Here is a 14,855-nt window from a genome sequence, read left to right on the forward strand (position 1 = left end):
CCTTTGCCTTTTGAGCTGAAGTCTCTGTTTTCTGGATACCACATTTTCTTATTTTTGGTTGATTTCTTTAGGTAGAGGAACAGTCAGTAGCTTCCTGAGAAAGGGAAGATGAACTTTTTGAGTATCTGAAAATGTGTTTAATAAACCGTCACACTTGACTGATGGCTAATTGGGTAGAGAATTCTAGGTTGGAAATAATTTTCTATCATAATTTTAGGCATTCTTCATTGAATATCTAATGCTATGTGGATTTTGTGAAACTTTAACCTGAAAACCTCTCCCCCTCCCCCCCCCCCCTTTCTGGAAGCTTTTAGGACCTTCTTTTCTTCCCCATTGTTGTGGAATTCCCATGTGGTGTATTTTGTGGAGGTCTGTTCTCCTCCATTGTGTGTGTGCTTAGTAGGCTTTTTCAACCCAGTGGGAGTTTTCTTGAAGTCTTTCTTTGATTTCCTCCTCTTGACTTCACTTTTCTTCTGAAATGTTTACTATCCAAGTATTGGACCTCCTCCAAGTATTGGCTCTACAATTTTTTTCCCCTCTCTATTCTATCTCTTTGTATTTCTTTATTTTGGAGAGATTTCTTCAACTTTATCTTCCAATGCTTAGGTTGCATTTTTCATTGATGTTATATTGTTAATTGTTAAAAACTTAAAAAAAATTATTTGAGGCACAGAGAGCGAGAACATGAGTGAGGGAGAGAGGAACAGAGGGAGAGGAAGAGCAAGAAACAGACTCCCCACTGAGCAAGGAGCCTAATGTGGGGTTTGATCTGGGATCATGCATGATCTACCTTTGGCTTCAAAGGTAGATGTTTAACCAACTGAACTACCCAGGTGCCCCAAAATCTCTCTCTCTCTTTTTAAAAGATTTTATTTTTAAGTAATCTCTATACCCAGGGTAGGACTTGAACCCACAACCTTGAGATCAAGAGTTACATGCGCATCCAACTGAGCCAACCAGACACCCCTCTGTTTTTCTTTGACTACTCCCTCAACGTTTTTTTTTTAAGATTTTATTTACGTATTTGAGACAGAGAGCATAAGCAGGGAGGAGGGTCAGAAAGAGAGGGAGAAGCAGATTCACCCTGAGCACGGAGCCTGATGTGAGGCTCAATCCCAGGACCCTGAGATCCTGACCTGAGCCGAAAGTGGATGCTTAACCAATTGAGCCTCCCAGGAGCCCCCTCCCCCTCACTTTTTTTTAAGAAATAGCATTCTATTATTGTTTTACAGATCTTTTCCTATGTCTGAAAATATTGATGTTTATTTTGGTAAACAAAAATTTGCCTCTGCATTGTTTTTCTTTCGTCTCAGTCACTTGCTTTCTGTGTTTGTTTGGCGTGTCTCGTGTGCTTTCCTGTGGGGTATGGAGATGAGTTTCTTGGTCATCTGGTTTGTGTATTGCCAGAGTTCATGCCTTTTTCTTCACCCTCTGTGTGAACTAGAAGACCCCCAGCTTCCTTGGAGCCTTTTGTAGTTGGGGAGTAAACAGGAGGTCTCAAGACTAGAGGCTTCTGCTTGGCATGTTGTAGAAGAGGGGGTCACCTCCACAGCCCTGCCCTCAGGAACTGTCTAAGGCCTCTGGGGTTCTTCCCTGTGCCAGGCAGACTAGTGAACTAGATAGAGGCACCCAACGTGCTTGTGCCATTGAAGGAGGATGGATGGGCCTACAGCTTACTGGAGATCAGAGGCTTGTGTTCATCTTCAGGGAGCCCCAAGAACCTGTGATCTGTGGAGCAGAGAAGACAAACACTGAGCCCCCAAGAGCCCTGGCATCTGCCCACTCTGATGCCCTCCCATAGTCCATCTCTCCCCAGCCCAGAGCTGGTGATGTCCTGCCAGAGTGAGCAGCCTCCCAGCCTGGGTACAGTGAAAGTCCAGGTCTGCCCTGGCTGCAGCCTCCCGCCCTGTCTGGCATCTGTTATGCCAGACTGCTGCTTCTACAGAAACCAGGCAGGCTCCTGCTACACACAGGCACCTCTCCTCCATGGCCATTGCCCAGGAGGGCTTGGTAGTGGGTGCTGATGGGTGTTTGTTAAGTGAAGACATGGGCAAAGGAAGACCTCAAGTTCCTTGCATTTGGCCAGGCTGGGCCAGCTGGTGGTAAAGGCCTTACAGGAGGACCCTACACGTTGCCTCCCCCAGGACCTCACTACCATAGCCCAGGCCCCCTCACCACCAGGCTGTGAGCATGCTCCCACGCGTCACTGAGGTGGAAGCAGGGAATCTGAATGCTGGAGAAACCTTCCACACGGCTGGGGATAGTGGTGCAATTACAGGCCCAGAGAGGGGAAGGTATAGGACATGCACACACAGCCAGCTGTGAACCTGAAGCTGTGAGCTGCTAGAGCCCTTCTGGTTCATTGTTCCTATCAGTGAGCCTGCTGTGTAGGGGAGAGGGCATACAGAGGACTCTGGGCCAAATGGACCCCCTGCTGTGGTGCGGAATGTCCCCTTACCACCTTTTCCTGGGGATCTAGAGAGCAGAGGTGAGTGCTCCCCACCTTCCTTGGCATCCTCCCAGCCCCCTCAAAGTTGGGCCACTGAGTTGTTTGCTGCGGGCCTAGAAGTCCTCTCTCTACCTTCCAGCCTCTCTTGCATGATTCCTGCCAAAGTGTGAGCTGGTGGCCTGCCCAGTGGAACCAGCACTTTGGGGACGGGTCTTGGGATTACACGCCCTATCCCCTGCACATGGTCACACGGCCAGGTTCACAGGAGGCCCCCTATTTCTTTAGCTGCAGATCTGGGACACAGCTGGCCAGGAGCGATTCCGCACCATCACCCAGAGCTACTACCGCAGTGCCAACGGGGCCATCCTCGCTTACGACATCACCAAGAGGAGCTCCTTTCTGTCTGTGCCTCACTGGATTGAGGATGTGAGGAAGTACGCGGGCTCTAACATCGTGCAGCTGCTGATTGGTGAGCTGGGGGGAACGGGGCAGGTCTAGCAGTGTTCCTCAGGGCATGGATCTGCCTCTCTGTCTTAGTCTCTTCCTCCTTTTTATTTATTTTTTATTTTTTTAAGGTTTTATTTATTTATTTGAGAGACCAAGTGAGAGAGACCACGGGCAGGGTAAGAGGTAGAGGGAGAAACAGACCCCACGGAGCAGGGAGCCTGATGTGGACCTCTATCCTTGGACTCCAGGATCACGACCTGAGCTGAAGGCAGAGGCTTAATTGACAGAGCCACTCAGGCACCCCTCTTTCTCCTTTTTAAACAAAGGGCAAGTGGAGTACAGAGAGAGGCTGAACTTGGCCAGGCAGGAATGAAACAAGAACTGGAACTGCGATCTTCCAAATTCTGATCCTGCCAATCACTTACACAGTTATATTCAAAACTGGAATTAGAGGGAGGAAGAAAGGGGTTACCATGTAACCCCACAGAGGGTAACACTGGTTAAACTTTCACTTGGGTCGTTGCATTTAGTTCCCATAACCTGGCCACTCACTCCTTGTTTGTAAGGGGTAGGAGCTGAGGCTCAGAAAAGTGAAGTCTTTTATCCCAGTCCACACAGCCTGTGAGCATATAAATACGAAACTTTGAGCTCTGCCAGTTGTCATTCAGTGACGTCCCCTCATACTACACTGCAGAGCAGGGTTGTCAACCATCTGTGTGCTTCCATGTCACTCTGAAGTTTGTGAAAACACAGATGCCAGGCACCACATCTGGAATGGGGCCTGTGAATGTGCATTTCTCACAGGTTCCCAGGTGGTGCCGAGGACACCTGTTTGTGACCCAGGGACCCCACTTTGAGAACCACTGTTGCTCTTACCTGCTCTTTGCTTTTCCTCATAAATCAATTCCTCAGACCTGGGCTCAAGAAGCTTTGGACCATTTGTGTGGTCCTGAGGTTCTTACTCCAACAGTCAGGCTGATTCTTTTTTTTCTTTTTTTTTTTTTTTAAGATTTTATTTATTTATTCATGAGAGAGAGAGAGAGAGGAGAGGCAGAGACACAGGCGGAGGGAGAAGCAGGCTCCATACAGGGAGCCTGACGTGGGACTCAATCTCGGGTCTCCAGGATCACGCCCTTGGCCAAAGGCAGGCGCTTAACCGCTGAGCCACCCAGGGATCCCAGTCAGGCTGATTCTTTCAAGTTTCATATTTATATGCTCACAGGCTGTGTGGAGTGGGATATGCAAGCATTTGGCAGAGCTGGACTTCACAGGCAAGAGTGGAGACTTAAAAGAATTCTTCTAGAAATGGGGTCAAGGAGCCGTTGACCAGATTTTTTAGAACATAATGAAACCTCTGACGCCTTGTAGAAGCCAGAGATGTGCCCTCGGGTTGGCTGGTACGCTTTGCTCTGACAAGCCGAAAGCAAAATAATCGAAAACCACGATCTTAGAGCAAATAAGAGAATTCCAGAGGAAAGTAGGAGAGAATAAATAATAAGCCTAAAAAAAATTGTAGCGAAGGACAAAACTCACAATGCTAGGTTTCTTTCTTTTTTTTTTTTTTTTTAAGGATTTTATTTATTTATTCATAGAGACACACAGAGAGAGAGAGAGGCAGAGATACAGGCAGAGGGAGAAGCAGGCTCCACGCAGAGAGCCTGACGTGGGACTCGATCCTGGGTCTCCAGGATCACGCCCTGGGCTGCAGGCGGCACTAAACCCCTGCGCCACCGGGGCTGCCCAGCAATGCTAGGTTTCTTCCTTTTCCTTTTCCTTTTCCTTTTCCTTTTCCTTTTCCTTTTCCTTTTCCTTTTCCTTTTCTTTCCTTTTCCTTTTCCTTTTCCTTTCCTTTTTTCTTTCCTTCTTTTTTTTTTTTTTTTTTTTAAGATTTTATTTATTTATTCGTGAGAGACAGAGAGAGAGGCAGAGGGAGAAGCAGGCTCGATTCCTGGACCCCGGGATCATGACCTGAGCCTGAAGGCAGCCAGGTGTCCCACAATGCTAGGTTTCTTTGTTAACACCGCCACATAGGGAGTGCCTGCCAAGTGCCAGTTGTGTTTTCAGGCTCGTTTTACCATTTGATTCCTCCTGGGCTGAGGTGGTAGCAGAGATGAGGAAACTGAGATTCAAGGATGCTGTGTGACCCACTTATCTGTGGGTCACACAGCAAGTGAAAGGGAGCCGAAGTTTCTCACAGCTCTGAAGTACTGTGTTCTTTAACCAAACTTTAGGGCTCCTGCTTGTCAGGAAGAGGCAATAAAATACTCGAGCCTCTGGCAAAAGTAAAAGAAAAAAAAATGAACAAGGGACTTCAAATGTTAGAAATAAGAGCTTTAACATTAAAAAGTCGGGATCCCTGGGTGGCGCAGTGGTTTAGCGCCTGCCTTTGGCCCAGGGCGCGATCCTGGAGACCCGGGATCGAATCCCACGTCAGGCTCCCGGTGCATGGAGCCTGCTTCTCCCTCTGCCTGTGTCTCTGCCTCTCTCTCTCTCTCTCTGTGACTATCATAAATAAATAAAAATTAAAAAAAAATTAAAAAAAAAAAAAAAACATTAAAAAGTCTTAGAAAAAAGAGGGGGAGGGACACATGGGTGGCCCAGTGGTTGAGCGTCTGTCTTCAGCTCAGGGCGTGATCCTGGGGTCCTGGGATCAAGTCTCACATCAGGCTCCCTGCATGGAGCCTGCTTCTCCCTCTACCTATGTCTCTGCCTCTCTCTGTGTCTCTCATGAATAAATAAATAAAATTTTTAAAAAAGAGAGAGAGAGATGACCAAGCAAAGTGGTATTGGTTGGCAGCTGGTAGGGCACGATGTTCGGCCTGGCATCTCTGGGTCTCTGGGTGCGGCCCACCCGGTGGGTCAGGGCCTGCTGGCACCCATGGGCCTCACCCCGCCGCACTGGGCCTTTCCCCACAGGGAACAAGTCGGACCTCGGCCAGCTCCGCGAGGTCCCGCTGGCCGAGGCGCAGAGCCTGGCAGAGCACTACGACATCCTGTGTGCCATTGAGACGTCGGCCAAGGACTCGAGCAACGTGGAGGAAGCCTTCGTGAGGGTGGCCACGGAGCTGGTTGTCAGACACGGTGGCCCGCTGCTCAGTGAGAAGGGCACTGACCACATCCAGCTGGACAGCAAGGACGTCGGGGAGAGCTGGGGCTGCGGCTGCTGACCGGGGTGCCGGGCAGGCAGGCAGGGGCCTCCCCACCTCCCCGCCCCCCGCCCCCCGCCCCCAGCCTGCCAGGCCCACCCCTCCAGGGCTGGCCCTCCATGGCGCCAGCGATTCTAGTGCAGCTGGTTAAAGTCCTGGAATTATCCATTCCGTGGCCTGGGTACTTGATGGGAAAGCTACCCTCGAGGAAGGAAGAAGTGGGGTGCCTTCTGGGTGTTGGGGGTGGGGCCCCTCCTGCCGGCCAGTGACGGTCCCCTCCGAGTTCTTCACAGTCCAGGACTGGCCCAGGCCCATGGGTATAGACCACGGTGGGAGAGGGCCAGGATGTGCCTCCCCTGCGGCATGTGTACTGATTCCGACCACTTCACACCTTGAGTCTTGCTGTAGCTGTGGCGGCAGCAGGTTGCTGCCTCCCAGGGATGTGGCTGGTGCCGGTTCTCCCGGGTCACTTGGGGCCTCTGGTCGGAGCCTCGGAGGGAGAGAGCGAGCGAGCAGCCCAACAGATTCAGTTCCTGAGCACAGCCCCAGGGAAGCCCTAACTCCTTCCCGGCGAGGAACCTTCTTCCTTTCTTCACTGCCAGCTCTAAGCTCGCAGATAGCTTGGGGCTTGGCTTGCTGCCTTAGCAAGCAAGACCTCTCAAGTTTTCTGGTTTTCCATGTAGCTTCTTGTTTTCATCGGCACAAGTATGGGGTCATGGCCCACTGACTGTCTGCTGGCCTGGGGCACAAAGTTTTGCCACTCAGGTTGCAAAACCAGCTGATTCTTCAGCACGGACTCTCAGAACTTGTAGGTTTGGGGGAATGAGATAGGAATGTGGACATTTAAGGGAAAAGTAAAAGCTTGTATCCCTGAGGCTCAGGTCTAAGAGGGAACCTCAGGGCACCTAGTCTGACCTGTGCAGAAGCCCTTCCTGCCACGTCCAGAGTGACAGCTCCCCCACTGCCTCCAGTCTAGCTTATAGTTTCCCAAGCCAAGAAGGCAAGGCCCTGGCAGTCCTGGGTCTGGCCACTTCATCCTTGCGGCCCCACCCACCCTTAACGGTTTCAACATGTGTTGGATGCTGAGGTTAGAAGGCAGATGAGGGCTGGCATCACTGGGGCTCTTGGAAGCACACTGTCCTCTGGGGGTAGCTCAGAGGATCCCAGGGATGGAGCAGGTGATTTTTCCATACTGCCCCAGCCCTCCGCGTGGGGTCCCAGGAAATACACTGCTGTCAGAGCCGTGGGCAACGTCACAGCATGGAGCTCGAGCCCCAGGCCCGGCCCCAACCCCAGAGGTGGGCCACGGGCCTCCAGCTGACTTCCCTGGCCTTCCACTCATGCCCTTTGTTCTGCGTCACTGCCTCTCCCAGGCAGGCCTGACCACAGAGCCAGCAGCCAGACCCACGGCAGTCTGGTGAAGCAGGGTCAGGCATGGAAGGCTTCCCTGGCCGGGACCCAGACAGGCAGGGCTGGTGACTCCCTTTCAGGCAGGGAGGCAGCCATGGGATGGCTGAGCCTGGTTCTGGAGAGGAAGGTTGTTGGCCTGGTTGGACCAGGAGCTACTGAGTGGGTGTCTTTGCTGAGGGGAACCAGTTCATTGGTGTCCGGGATGGGGTGGGAGCAGGGAATGAGAAGGCCGCTGGGCTTCCTCCCTCAATGGCCTTGCCAGTGGGGTAGGGTGAGCAGGGCCTGGGACCCAGCTGCTGGCAGGCCTCTCCCCTGCAGTTCCTGGGCTCTACCTTCAAAGTAGAAAGTTCCTGTGAAGGAGGCACATTCAGGCCAAAGGCAAAGGTCCTCCAGCCCCATGACCTCTGCCAGGGGACTGATGTTTGGGCAGAGCTGGGCATTCAAGCTGGGCCCAAGCTGGAAGAGAAACTTCGCAAAGCCTGACCTTGTAGAGACCTGCTGCTTTGGGGGTGGGTGGTGGTGGGGATGTAGAGAGTTTTAGAGCACAGGCCTGGGCCTACCCCTCCTCCCACCCCAAGATTGACCTGCCGCCTCAGTTGCCAGTGAGCACAGGTATGGACCCTCCCCGTTGTTCCCTGCTGTCCCCCTCTGCCTCCACCTGGGATAGCTTGGGGAAAGTGGGAGATCCTTGCGTTCCATCTCCTGCACAGGGATGCCCTGGGCTGCCATGAGGATCCAGGCACAGCAGCAGGTAGCTGGCTCATGATGGGGACTCTAGCCATCCCCCTCCTCCTCCAGACCCAGGGGTTAAAGGCCGGAAACCCTGCAGAGGCTTGGCTGAGAAAGGGGAAAGATCACTGGCCCAGCCAGGACCGGGAAGGTTTCCTCCCACCCGTGGCCTCACGGCTCACCCAGCAACCACGAAAACACTTCCCTTTCCTGCCTGTCATAGTCCCACAGTGTCCAAAACGCTGGGCCGTGTGGTCTCCTGCCACCCTAATCTCCAGGGAGTTAGCCTAGAAATCCAGGGGTTGTCTTAGGCTCCTCACTCTCTCTCTGCATCCTACCACAGCGCTGAGATCCCACCTCCACGCCGGTCCCCATGCCTCTGCTCTGGACAGGCCCCAGCCTCCCCTGGACACCTTGTGGACCTCCTTGGCCCCTGGGCTTCTAGCCTGCGCAGCACAAACCACCCTCCTGCTGCAGTCAGAGTGGCACTTGTAAAAGGTCACTGCTGATGCTGTCCCCTCCCCTTCCAGCGTGCCTGGGGCCCTTGGGATACAGGCCATGCTCCACCCAGATGCCCAAGGCCTCCACAGCTCTGCCTTGGCCTCCCTTAGGACCACCCTCTGCCCAGGCCACTCCCTCCCCCTGCCCAGCCTCTCTTCATGTCGTTTAGGATCCCACAGATGACCCACCTAGACACCTCTGAGAATTGGCCCCACCCCAAGCTAGTCCCTTGGTCATAGAACCTTCTGGCATGAATGAGTTCTTTATCTCCTTCTTCCTGAGCAGGAGCCATTTCCCACAGGCTCAGACAGAGACCATTTCCCCACACAAATGCTGGTGCTTAGGGCCCGATGCTGGTGTGCTGACCGTGTGCCGGCTGGACTGCCTGTGGGGGGCCCGTCCCAGTCTCCTGGGCCTCGGTGTTCTGTCACTTGGGTAAGAGAAAACGGGGAAGTGTTGAGACAACATGATCCACCTCTGTTTCCTTCTGCTGCAGCCCAGGGCTTCTGGGGCCAGAGAGCTTAATCTCTTCCTCTGTTTATAAATTGCCCAAAAGCAGGAACAGGTGGGGTCCAGAGCCAGGGTGTGGGAGAGGAGGCAGGGGACAGAGGGCCAGGAAGTGTCCTGGCAGCCACCAGGCCCCAAGGAGAGTACCGTCTGAGGCCTGGGTGGGGCCCCTGTGACGTGGGCTGCAGAAAAGGAGGCTGGTGTTTTATACTTCGGAGGAGGAATGGGGCAGGCAAGGGATGCGGGTCGGGATTCCCAAGCCAGAGAGGTGGGTCCCTGTCCTCCGGAAGAGGCTGCAAGGACATCAGGCCCCAGCAGGCATGGAGCTGGAGGGAGCTCCTAATTCATATTGAATTCGATTACTCTTTCCCAGGAGGGCTGCGGGGTGGGGCCTCCGGCCCTGTGCGCCCTGCCAGCCCTGACTGTTGGGCTGTGGGGAAGGCCTCAGCGAGCCCAGTGATGCCGTTTGCATTTGGGGATTTTTCACATTATCTATTTATGATACCGAAATCTTTATAGCAAATCTATTTTTTAAAACATGGAAAAGTTGCCTTTATGGAAACAGAGCCAGAGTGTACACATTCCTAAACCATTAAACTGATTTCTGCAAAGAGCCAATGGTGCCCAAGACTGGTTCTCTCACCTTTGAACCCAGAGCCAGCCCAGGTGGCCACATCTCCACAGATGCTTCCACCTGCCCAGCTGGCTTCCCCAACTAGTCTCCAGGCCTGGAGTGGGTGGGGGGGTCTATGCACTGCCCACCACCCTTCTTAAGACATCTCTGCCCCAGACCAATGTGGAATCCTTCTACAGAGAAGCAGTCAGTGCCTAATGAGCAGGAAGGAGCTTGGGTTTGGTCCTCACTGTCAGGGATATCTGTGTGACCTTGGGCAAGTTACTGCACTTCTCTGGGCCTCTCGGGTTCCTTCAGTTGGGTTTGCAAGTTTGGGGGGCAGATTGAGGAGCATGGTTCAGTGCAGCAGGCCTGCTACCTCTCACACATCTACAACCCCGTGAGAAGGTGTTACTATTCCTGTTCTTTACAGATGAGCCAGCAGGCTCAGGGTTTGGGGGTTCCTTGCCCAAATTAGAGGTTTTATTCCAAGTCAGGAGATCCCCATGAAAGCCAGGCTGGTCTTGCGCACTGCTGTATTCCAAGGGCAAAGAATGGTTTCAGGCATGTAGTAGGTGCTCAAAGAATTGCCAACCGCCTAATTGGGACCCCTGGCACCACGACAGCCGTGAATCCATAGCCCACCCATATAATCTGTGGTCTGTTACTAGTCCTTCTCAGAAAGGGGCCGTGTTGACATGGAGCCAGATGAGAATTGCATAGTATGGCTGCACACCGTGGCCAGGTCAGACTGTGCTTGGTCGGCCACGCCCTGCTCTGAGACCAACTGACATCAGGGAGGTCAGACCAGCCTCCGTTCAAATCCCAGGTCGGCTGTGACTGGTTGTGTGACCTTGGGCAAGTCATTTTCCCACCCAGCCTCGGTGTCCTCAGATGGGGGACCCTGATTCCTGTCCTGCCTGCAGCCCGGCAAGCATCCTAAGATCCCAGCTGGGAGGGCTTTGTAAACAGGGGCTCCTGTTTCTGGCTCTGTCCAGAGGTCAGAAGCCTGGTAATTCCACTGAGTGAGTGATGAAGGCCGGGAGCCTGGACATCCCAGAGGGGCCATGCTCCAGGCACTTCCAATCGCCTTTTCCAGGGAGAAGAAATGCCTGTGGTTTGAATCTCCTGCTGTCCTAGAATACAGGGCAGCCCCCAGCCTGCATGTGCCCCTTGGGAGACAAAGCCCTAACCCGGTGGTCCGAGCTGGGCCACCACATGCCCTCCCCCCGGAGGCTGTGAGGAGGGCCCTGCCCTCTCTCACCTCTGTCCATGCCAGGGAACTGCCAGACCCCGGGACAAGGCCCTGGGCTTATTTAAAGCACGGAAACTGAGGCCAGGGGCTCTAAGAGCTGAGCCTGGCCCTGCCCCTCCTGTGGGGGCATCCAAAGCTCCAAGCCCAACTCCCCTACTCCCTGCACACTTTCCCCCAGGGGCTCAGCTGAGGAGGGATGTCACCAGCCCTTCCTTCAGGGAAGCCGGGATGCACGGTGCCCCCACCCCAGTCCCATCTCCTCCTCAGCCCAGGCACCCTTCCCTCACAGCTGCCCCCCACCCCAGCAGCCTCTGCCCGGCCTGCTCCCACCTCCTGCCTCCACGCCCAGCTCCACACACCTTCCTCGAGCAGGTCACCCCCTGGCCTGGACCTGCAGGCCCCTGCTGCCCGCAGACTCCCCTCAGGGCCCGTCAGGGCCGTTCACAGCCGGCCACACTCTGCCCTGACACTCGCCAACCCCAGCCCACAGGGCTCTGCCCTTTCCTGGCCCCGCTGCTCCCGATGGGCTGACCCCCAGACCCACCTGAATTGCCCACCTTGCTGCGGCTGCCCCCAGCAGGGCCTTCTGCGTACCAACAGTCCCAGCTGGGGCCCTGGGCCCAGAGGACAACCACCTGCCCCTGACACCGACTCCCAGGCACCCCCAGGAGCCCTCTAGGATGGGGGCCCTGCCCCCAGAGCCTGCCGTCGGGTCCCCCATGGGAAAGACAAGATTCGCCCCGATGGCGGGCTGGCTCCCACTGCTGCTTCCTGGGCATCTGCGCCGTGCTCACCCCGGGCCACCTCGTGCTCTCCCCGGGCCACCTCGGGGGCTGTAGCAAGGCCAGCTCTGCCCGCCCACCTTGGCTGTGAGATGGAGGGAGCTGGGACGGGTCTCCCCCCTCCCACGCCGGGGCTGTGTGCTTTGGGCCTCTGTCCCCACCTTGCATCCTGGGGCTGCCAGCACCTGCCTGCGGAACACGCTACAGACGTGGAGGTTCCCAGTTAGAGCTACTCACTCATCAGCACAGCGTCACTTACCTATGAGGGAGCTGGAGGGTCCGAGTGTAGGGCTGAGGGGACAGCAGGAGGCATGGAGCTGACAAAGGAGGCCGGGAGAGAGGGTGCTCAGGCCGGTGAGTGGGGCCAGGATGCCTGCCCTCTGCTCAGGGGGCAGTCCAGGGAGAGCAGGTGGCGGCATCCAGGAGCTGCTGGAAATGTAGGATCCCAGCGCCCACCCCAGAGCTCCTGATTCAGAATCTGGATTGTTGTAAGGTCCCCAGAGGATTTGTGAGCCTGCTGCCGTTTGAAGAACGCTGGTGCCCCACAGCCTGCCCACCCCACCCAGGTGATCCCTGGGCAGGACTTTATGGCTCGAAAATGTTTAGGTTCTTCCAAAAAAAAAAAAAAGGAGGCCTGCAGGTTCTTGCCCATTTACCCCTGAAAGGTGTTTTCCATCCTCCGCCGAGGCACTGACTTGTTATGTGGACGTGAAGGGCAGAGGGCTGGTGGCTGGCTCCTTGGCAGGGTCACCTGGGATCACCCGGGCCACCCCAACACCCGACATTCTTCCATCAGACTCCAACCCCATCTGGCAACATTTGAGCTTGTGTCTGACAGAGGTTCTTGACCTTTTTTGGATCTCTGACCGCCATAAGCTGTAGACCCTTTAGTCAGGAAAGATCTATATTCACATCCACACCCAAATGTGGCGCGTTGTTGGGGGTGAGTAGACAGTTAGGTGAAGGTTGCCCACTTCCCATGTCTGGAATCTTCAAACTTCTATGGAAATGCTGTTTACAGCTCTTGAGATGGTAGAGTCTGAAACATATAGTTTTCTGTGTGAATTCACGAGAGTGAATGGCCCAGATGCCCATCCAGTGAACAGCAGAGGTTAGTTTTGAGCCCTGGATGTCGGGCTCCAGGGTTGTGCCTCAATCCTCTGAAATCCTGGGAGGGACCCTTGGATTTCGTGGGGTGGGACTGTGGCTGCACTAGACAGCCCAAACTCAGGTTTACATTCAACAAAAGGGACCCGATTCTAAGTGGACATTCCTGAAAATAACAAACTTTATGGCGATCTATCTCAAGGAACGAATCTTAAAAACAATAAAACCTCTATGCACAGGAATATTCATGGCAGCCTTATTTCTGTACAAGGGGAAACCAGGAGGCAGCCATCCCTTGCTGCAGAGTAGTTTAGACTGTGTGTCTGAGCACTGGAGGTGTAGGACTATCTCTCAGTGAAGGGCTGGGGAACGTGGGTCTTCCTTCCGCCCTCCTACACTTTCTGGTCTTCTATGGTCAACATCTACTACATTTGTCATAGAAAGACACAGTATGCTCCAGAAGGGTCATGAAAGCAATGTAACATTCAAAAATATGACGCTGCATTCATTGAAGGATTCAGAATACCCAAGTAAAGAAGTGTTACGATCGACGTAAATAATAAGGCGAAATAATAACACGAAAATGTTAACAGTGATTGTGTTAAAATGGAGCTATAGAGAACTTCCTATTTCTTTTCTCTCTTTTACAAATCTTTGAAAATGGAACTATGCTGCTTTTTGATATATATAATATATAGCATATTTTATATATAGCCTATTGAAATATATTACATAAGAGTGTGTAACTATGGATTTCTGTCTCAGCTGTAGACATGCACATGTACATATAGATACACGCTCATGTGGGAAATAAGTAATTAATCTGATAAAGAGTTTTTGGAAACTAGTTTTTATCACTCATAACCTTGCTCAATAGTTTCAGGGAGAATTTTGGCATAGTGAATTGATAATCAGTCAGGGATTTTCTTACTCATTTGGTGGAGGCTTTTTTGTTGTTTTTTTTTACTTAAAAATCACATATTTGATACATGATTTTTGCTTTAATTCTGAGAATTTCCAACTGCCTACAAAGGCAGAGAGTGCAACCAGGCCCTGTGTACCCACTGCACAGCTTCAACAACCCTTATCATCTTCCCACACTGGCTGCATCTATTCACCCCCTCCTCCTTTTCAGCTGGAGAATTTTAATGCAAATCACAGACAAGAGGAGGCATTTCACCCAAATTGGTCACTATGAATCTAAAAGCGAACAAGCAAGTGGAACCATAACAAAAGTAAGCCCCACCTAACAAAAGTAATCATAATTCCTCGAAGTCATCCTAGATCTAGTCTTTATTCAAATTCACCAATTGCCCCCTCCAAAAGTCTTTTAATTTTGTTTTTGGTTGTTGTTGATGGTTATCAGATTTGGGTGTGTATCTCTTTTTAAGTCTCTTTTAATCTAGAATATTATTCCCTTCTTTTATTTTTTTTCTTGCCACTTACTTGATTAAATGGGGTCATTTGCCTATAGCGTTCCCTCTCGAATTTTGGGTTTGGCTGATTACACCCCTATGGTGTTCTTTAGCATGTTTTTCTCTCCCCCATACTTCCTGGAAACTGGTGGTTTGATTGAACTCTTGGCAAGAATAGGGGTGGTGCAATTTGTACCTTTTGCTCATGCCAGGAAGCACATAATGGCAGGATGTCCCACTTTTAATGCTGAGGATTGACCAAGGGGCTCAAGTGGTGCTCACCTCAGGCCTTCTTGTAAGGTTCTTCATCAGCCTTTCACCTAATGCTTTTACCATCTGTTAACCATCACTGCCTGAATTGGCTGGGGGTCACAAAAATGGAGCCATCTAACTCCTTCTGCTCAACCTTCACATTAAAATTATCCCTGTATACACTAGCTGGAATTATTTGAGCTGACAAAAATATAATGGCTTGAATGAATTAAAACATATCA

General features: G+C 52.5%; 1 protein-coding gene across 6 annotated transcripts in view; it reads left to right on the forward strand.

Annotated features, from left to right (window-relative positions):
* The window catches only part of RAB43 (RAB43, member RAS oncogene family), a 39,459-nt gene extending 26,271 nt beyond the window's left edge, over window positions 1–13,188 (forward strand). For 4 of the 6 annotated variants that reach the window (XM_038565489.1, XM_038565492.1, XM_038565493.1 and 1 more), the window contains 2 exons: window positions 2,735–2,918; window positions 5,813–13,188. In XM_038565489.1, the coding sequence (XP_038421417.1) occupies window positions 2,735–2,918; window positions 5,813–6,063 (435 nt within the window). In that variant the 3' untranslated portion in view covers window positions 6,064–13,188. Of the gene's footprint in view, window positions 1–2,734; window positions 2,919–5,812 lie in introns of those variants that run through there. The other 2 variants (XM_038565490.1, XM_038565494.1) reach the window with 2 other exon arrangements.
* The last annotated feature ends 1,667 nt before the right edge of the window (window positions 13,189–14,855 follow it).

This window comes from Canis lupus, chromosome 20 (genome assembly GCF_011100685.1).
Source record: "Canis lupus familiaris isolate Mischka breed German Shepherd chromosome 20, alternate assembly UU_Cfam_GSD_1.0, whole genome shotgun sequence".
Classification (NCBI taxonomy): Eukaryota; Metazoa; Chordata; class Mammalia; order Carnivora; family Canidae; genus Canis; species Canis lupus.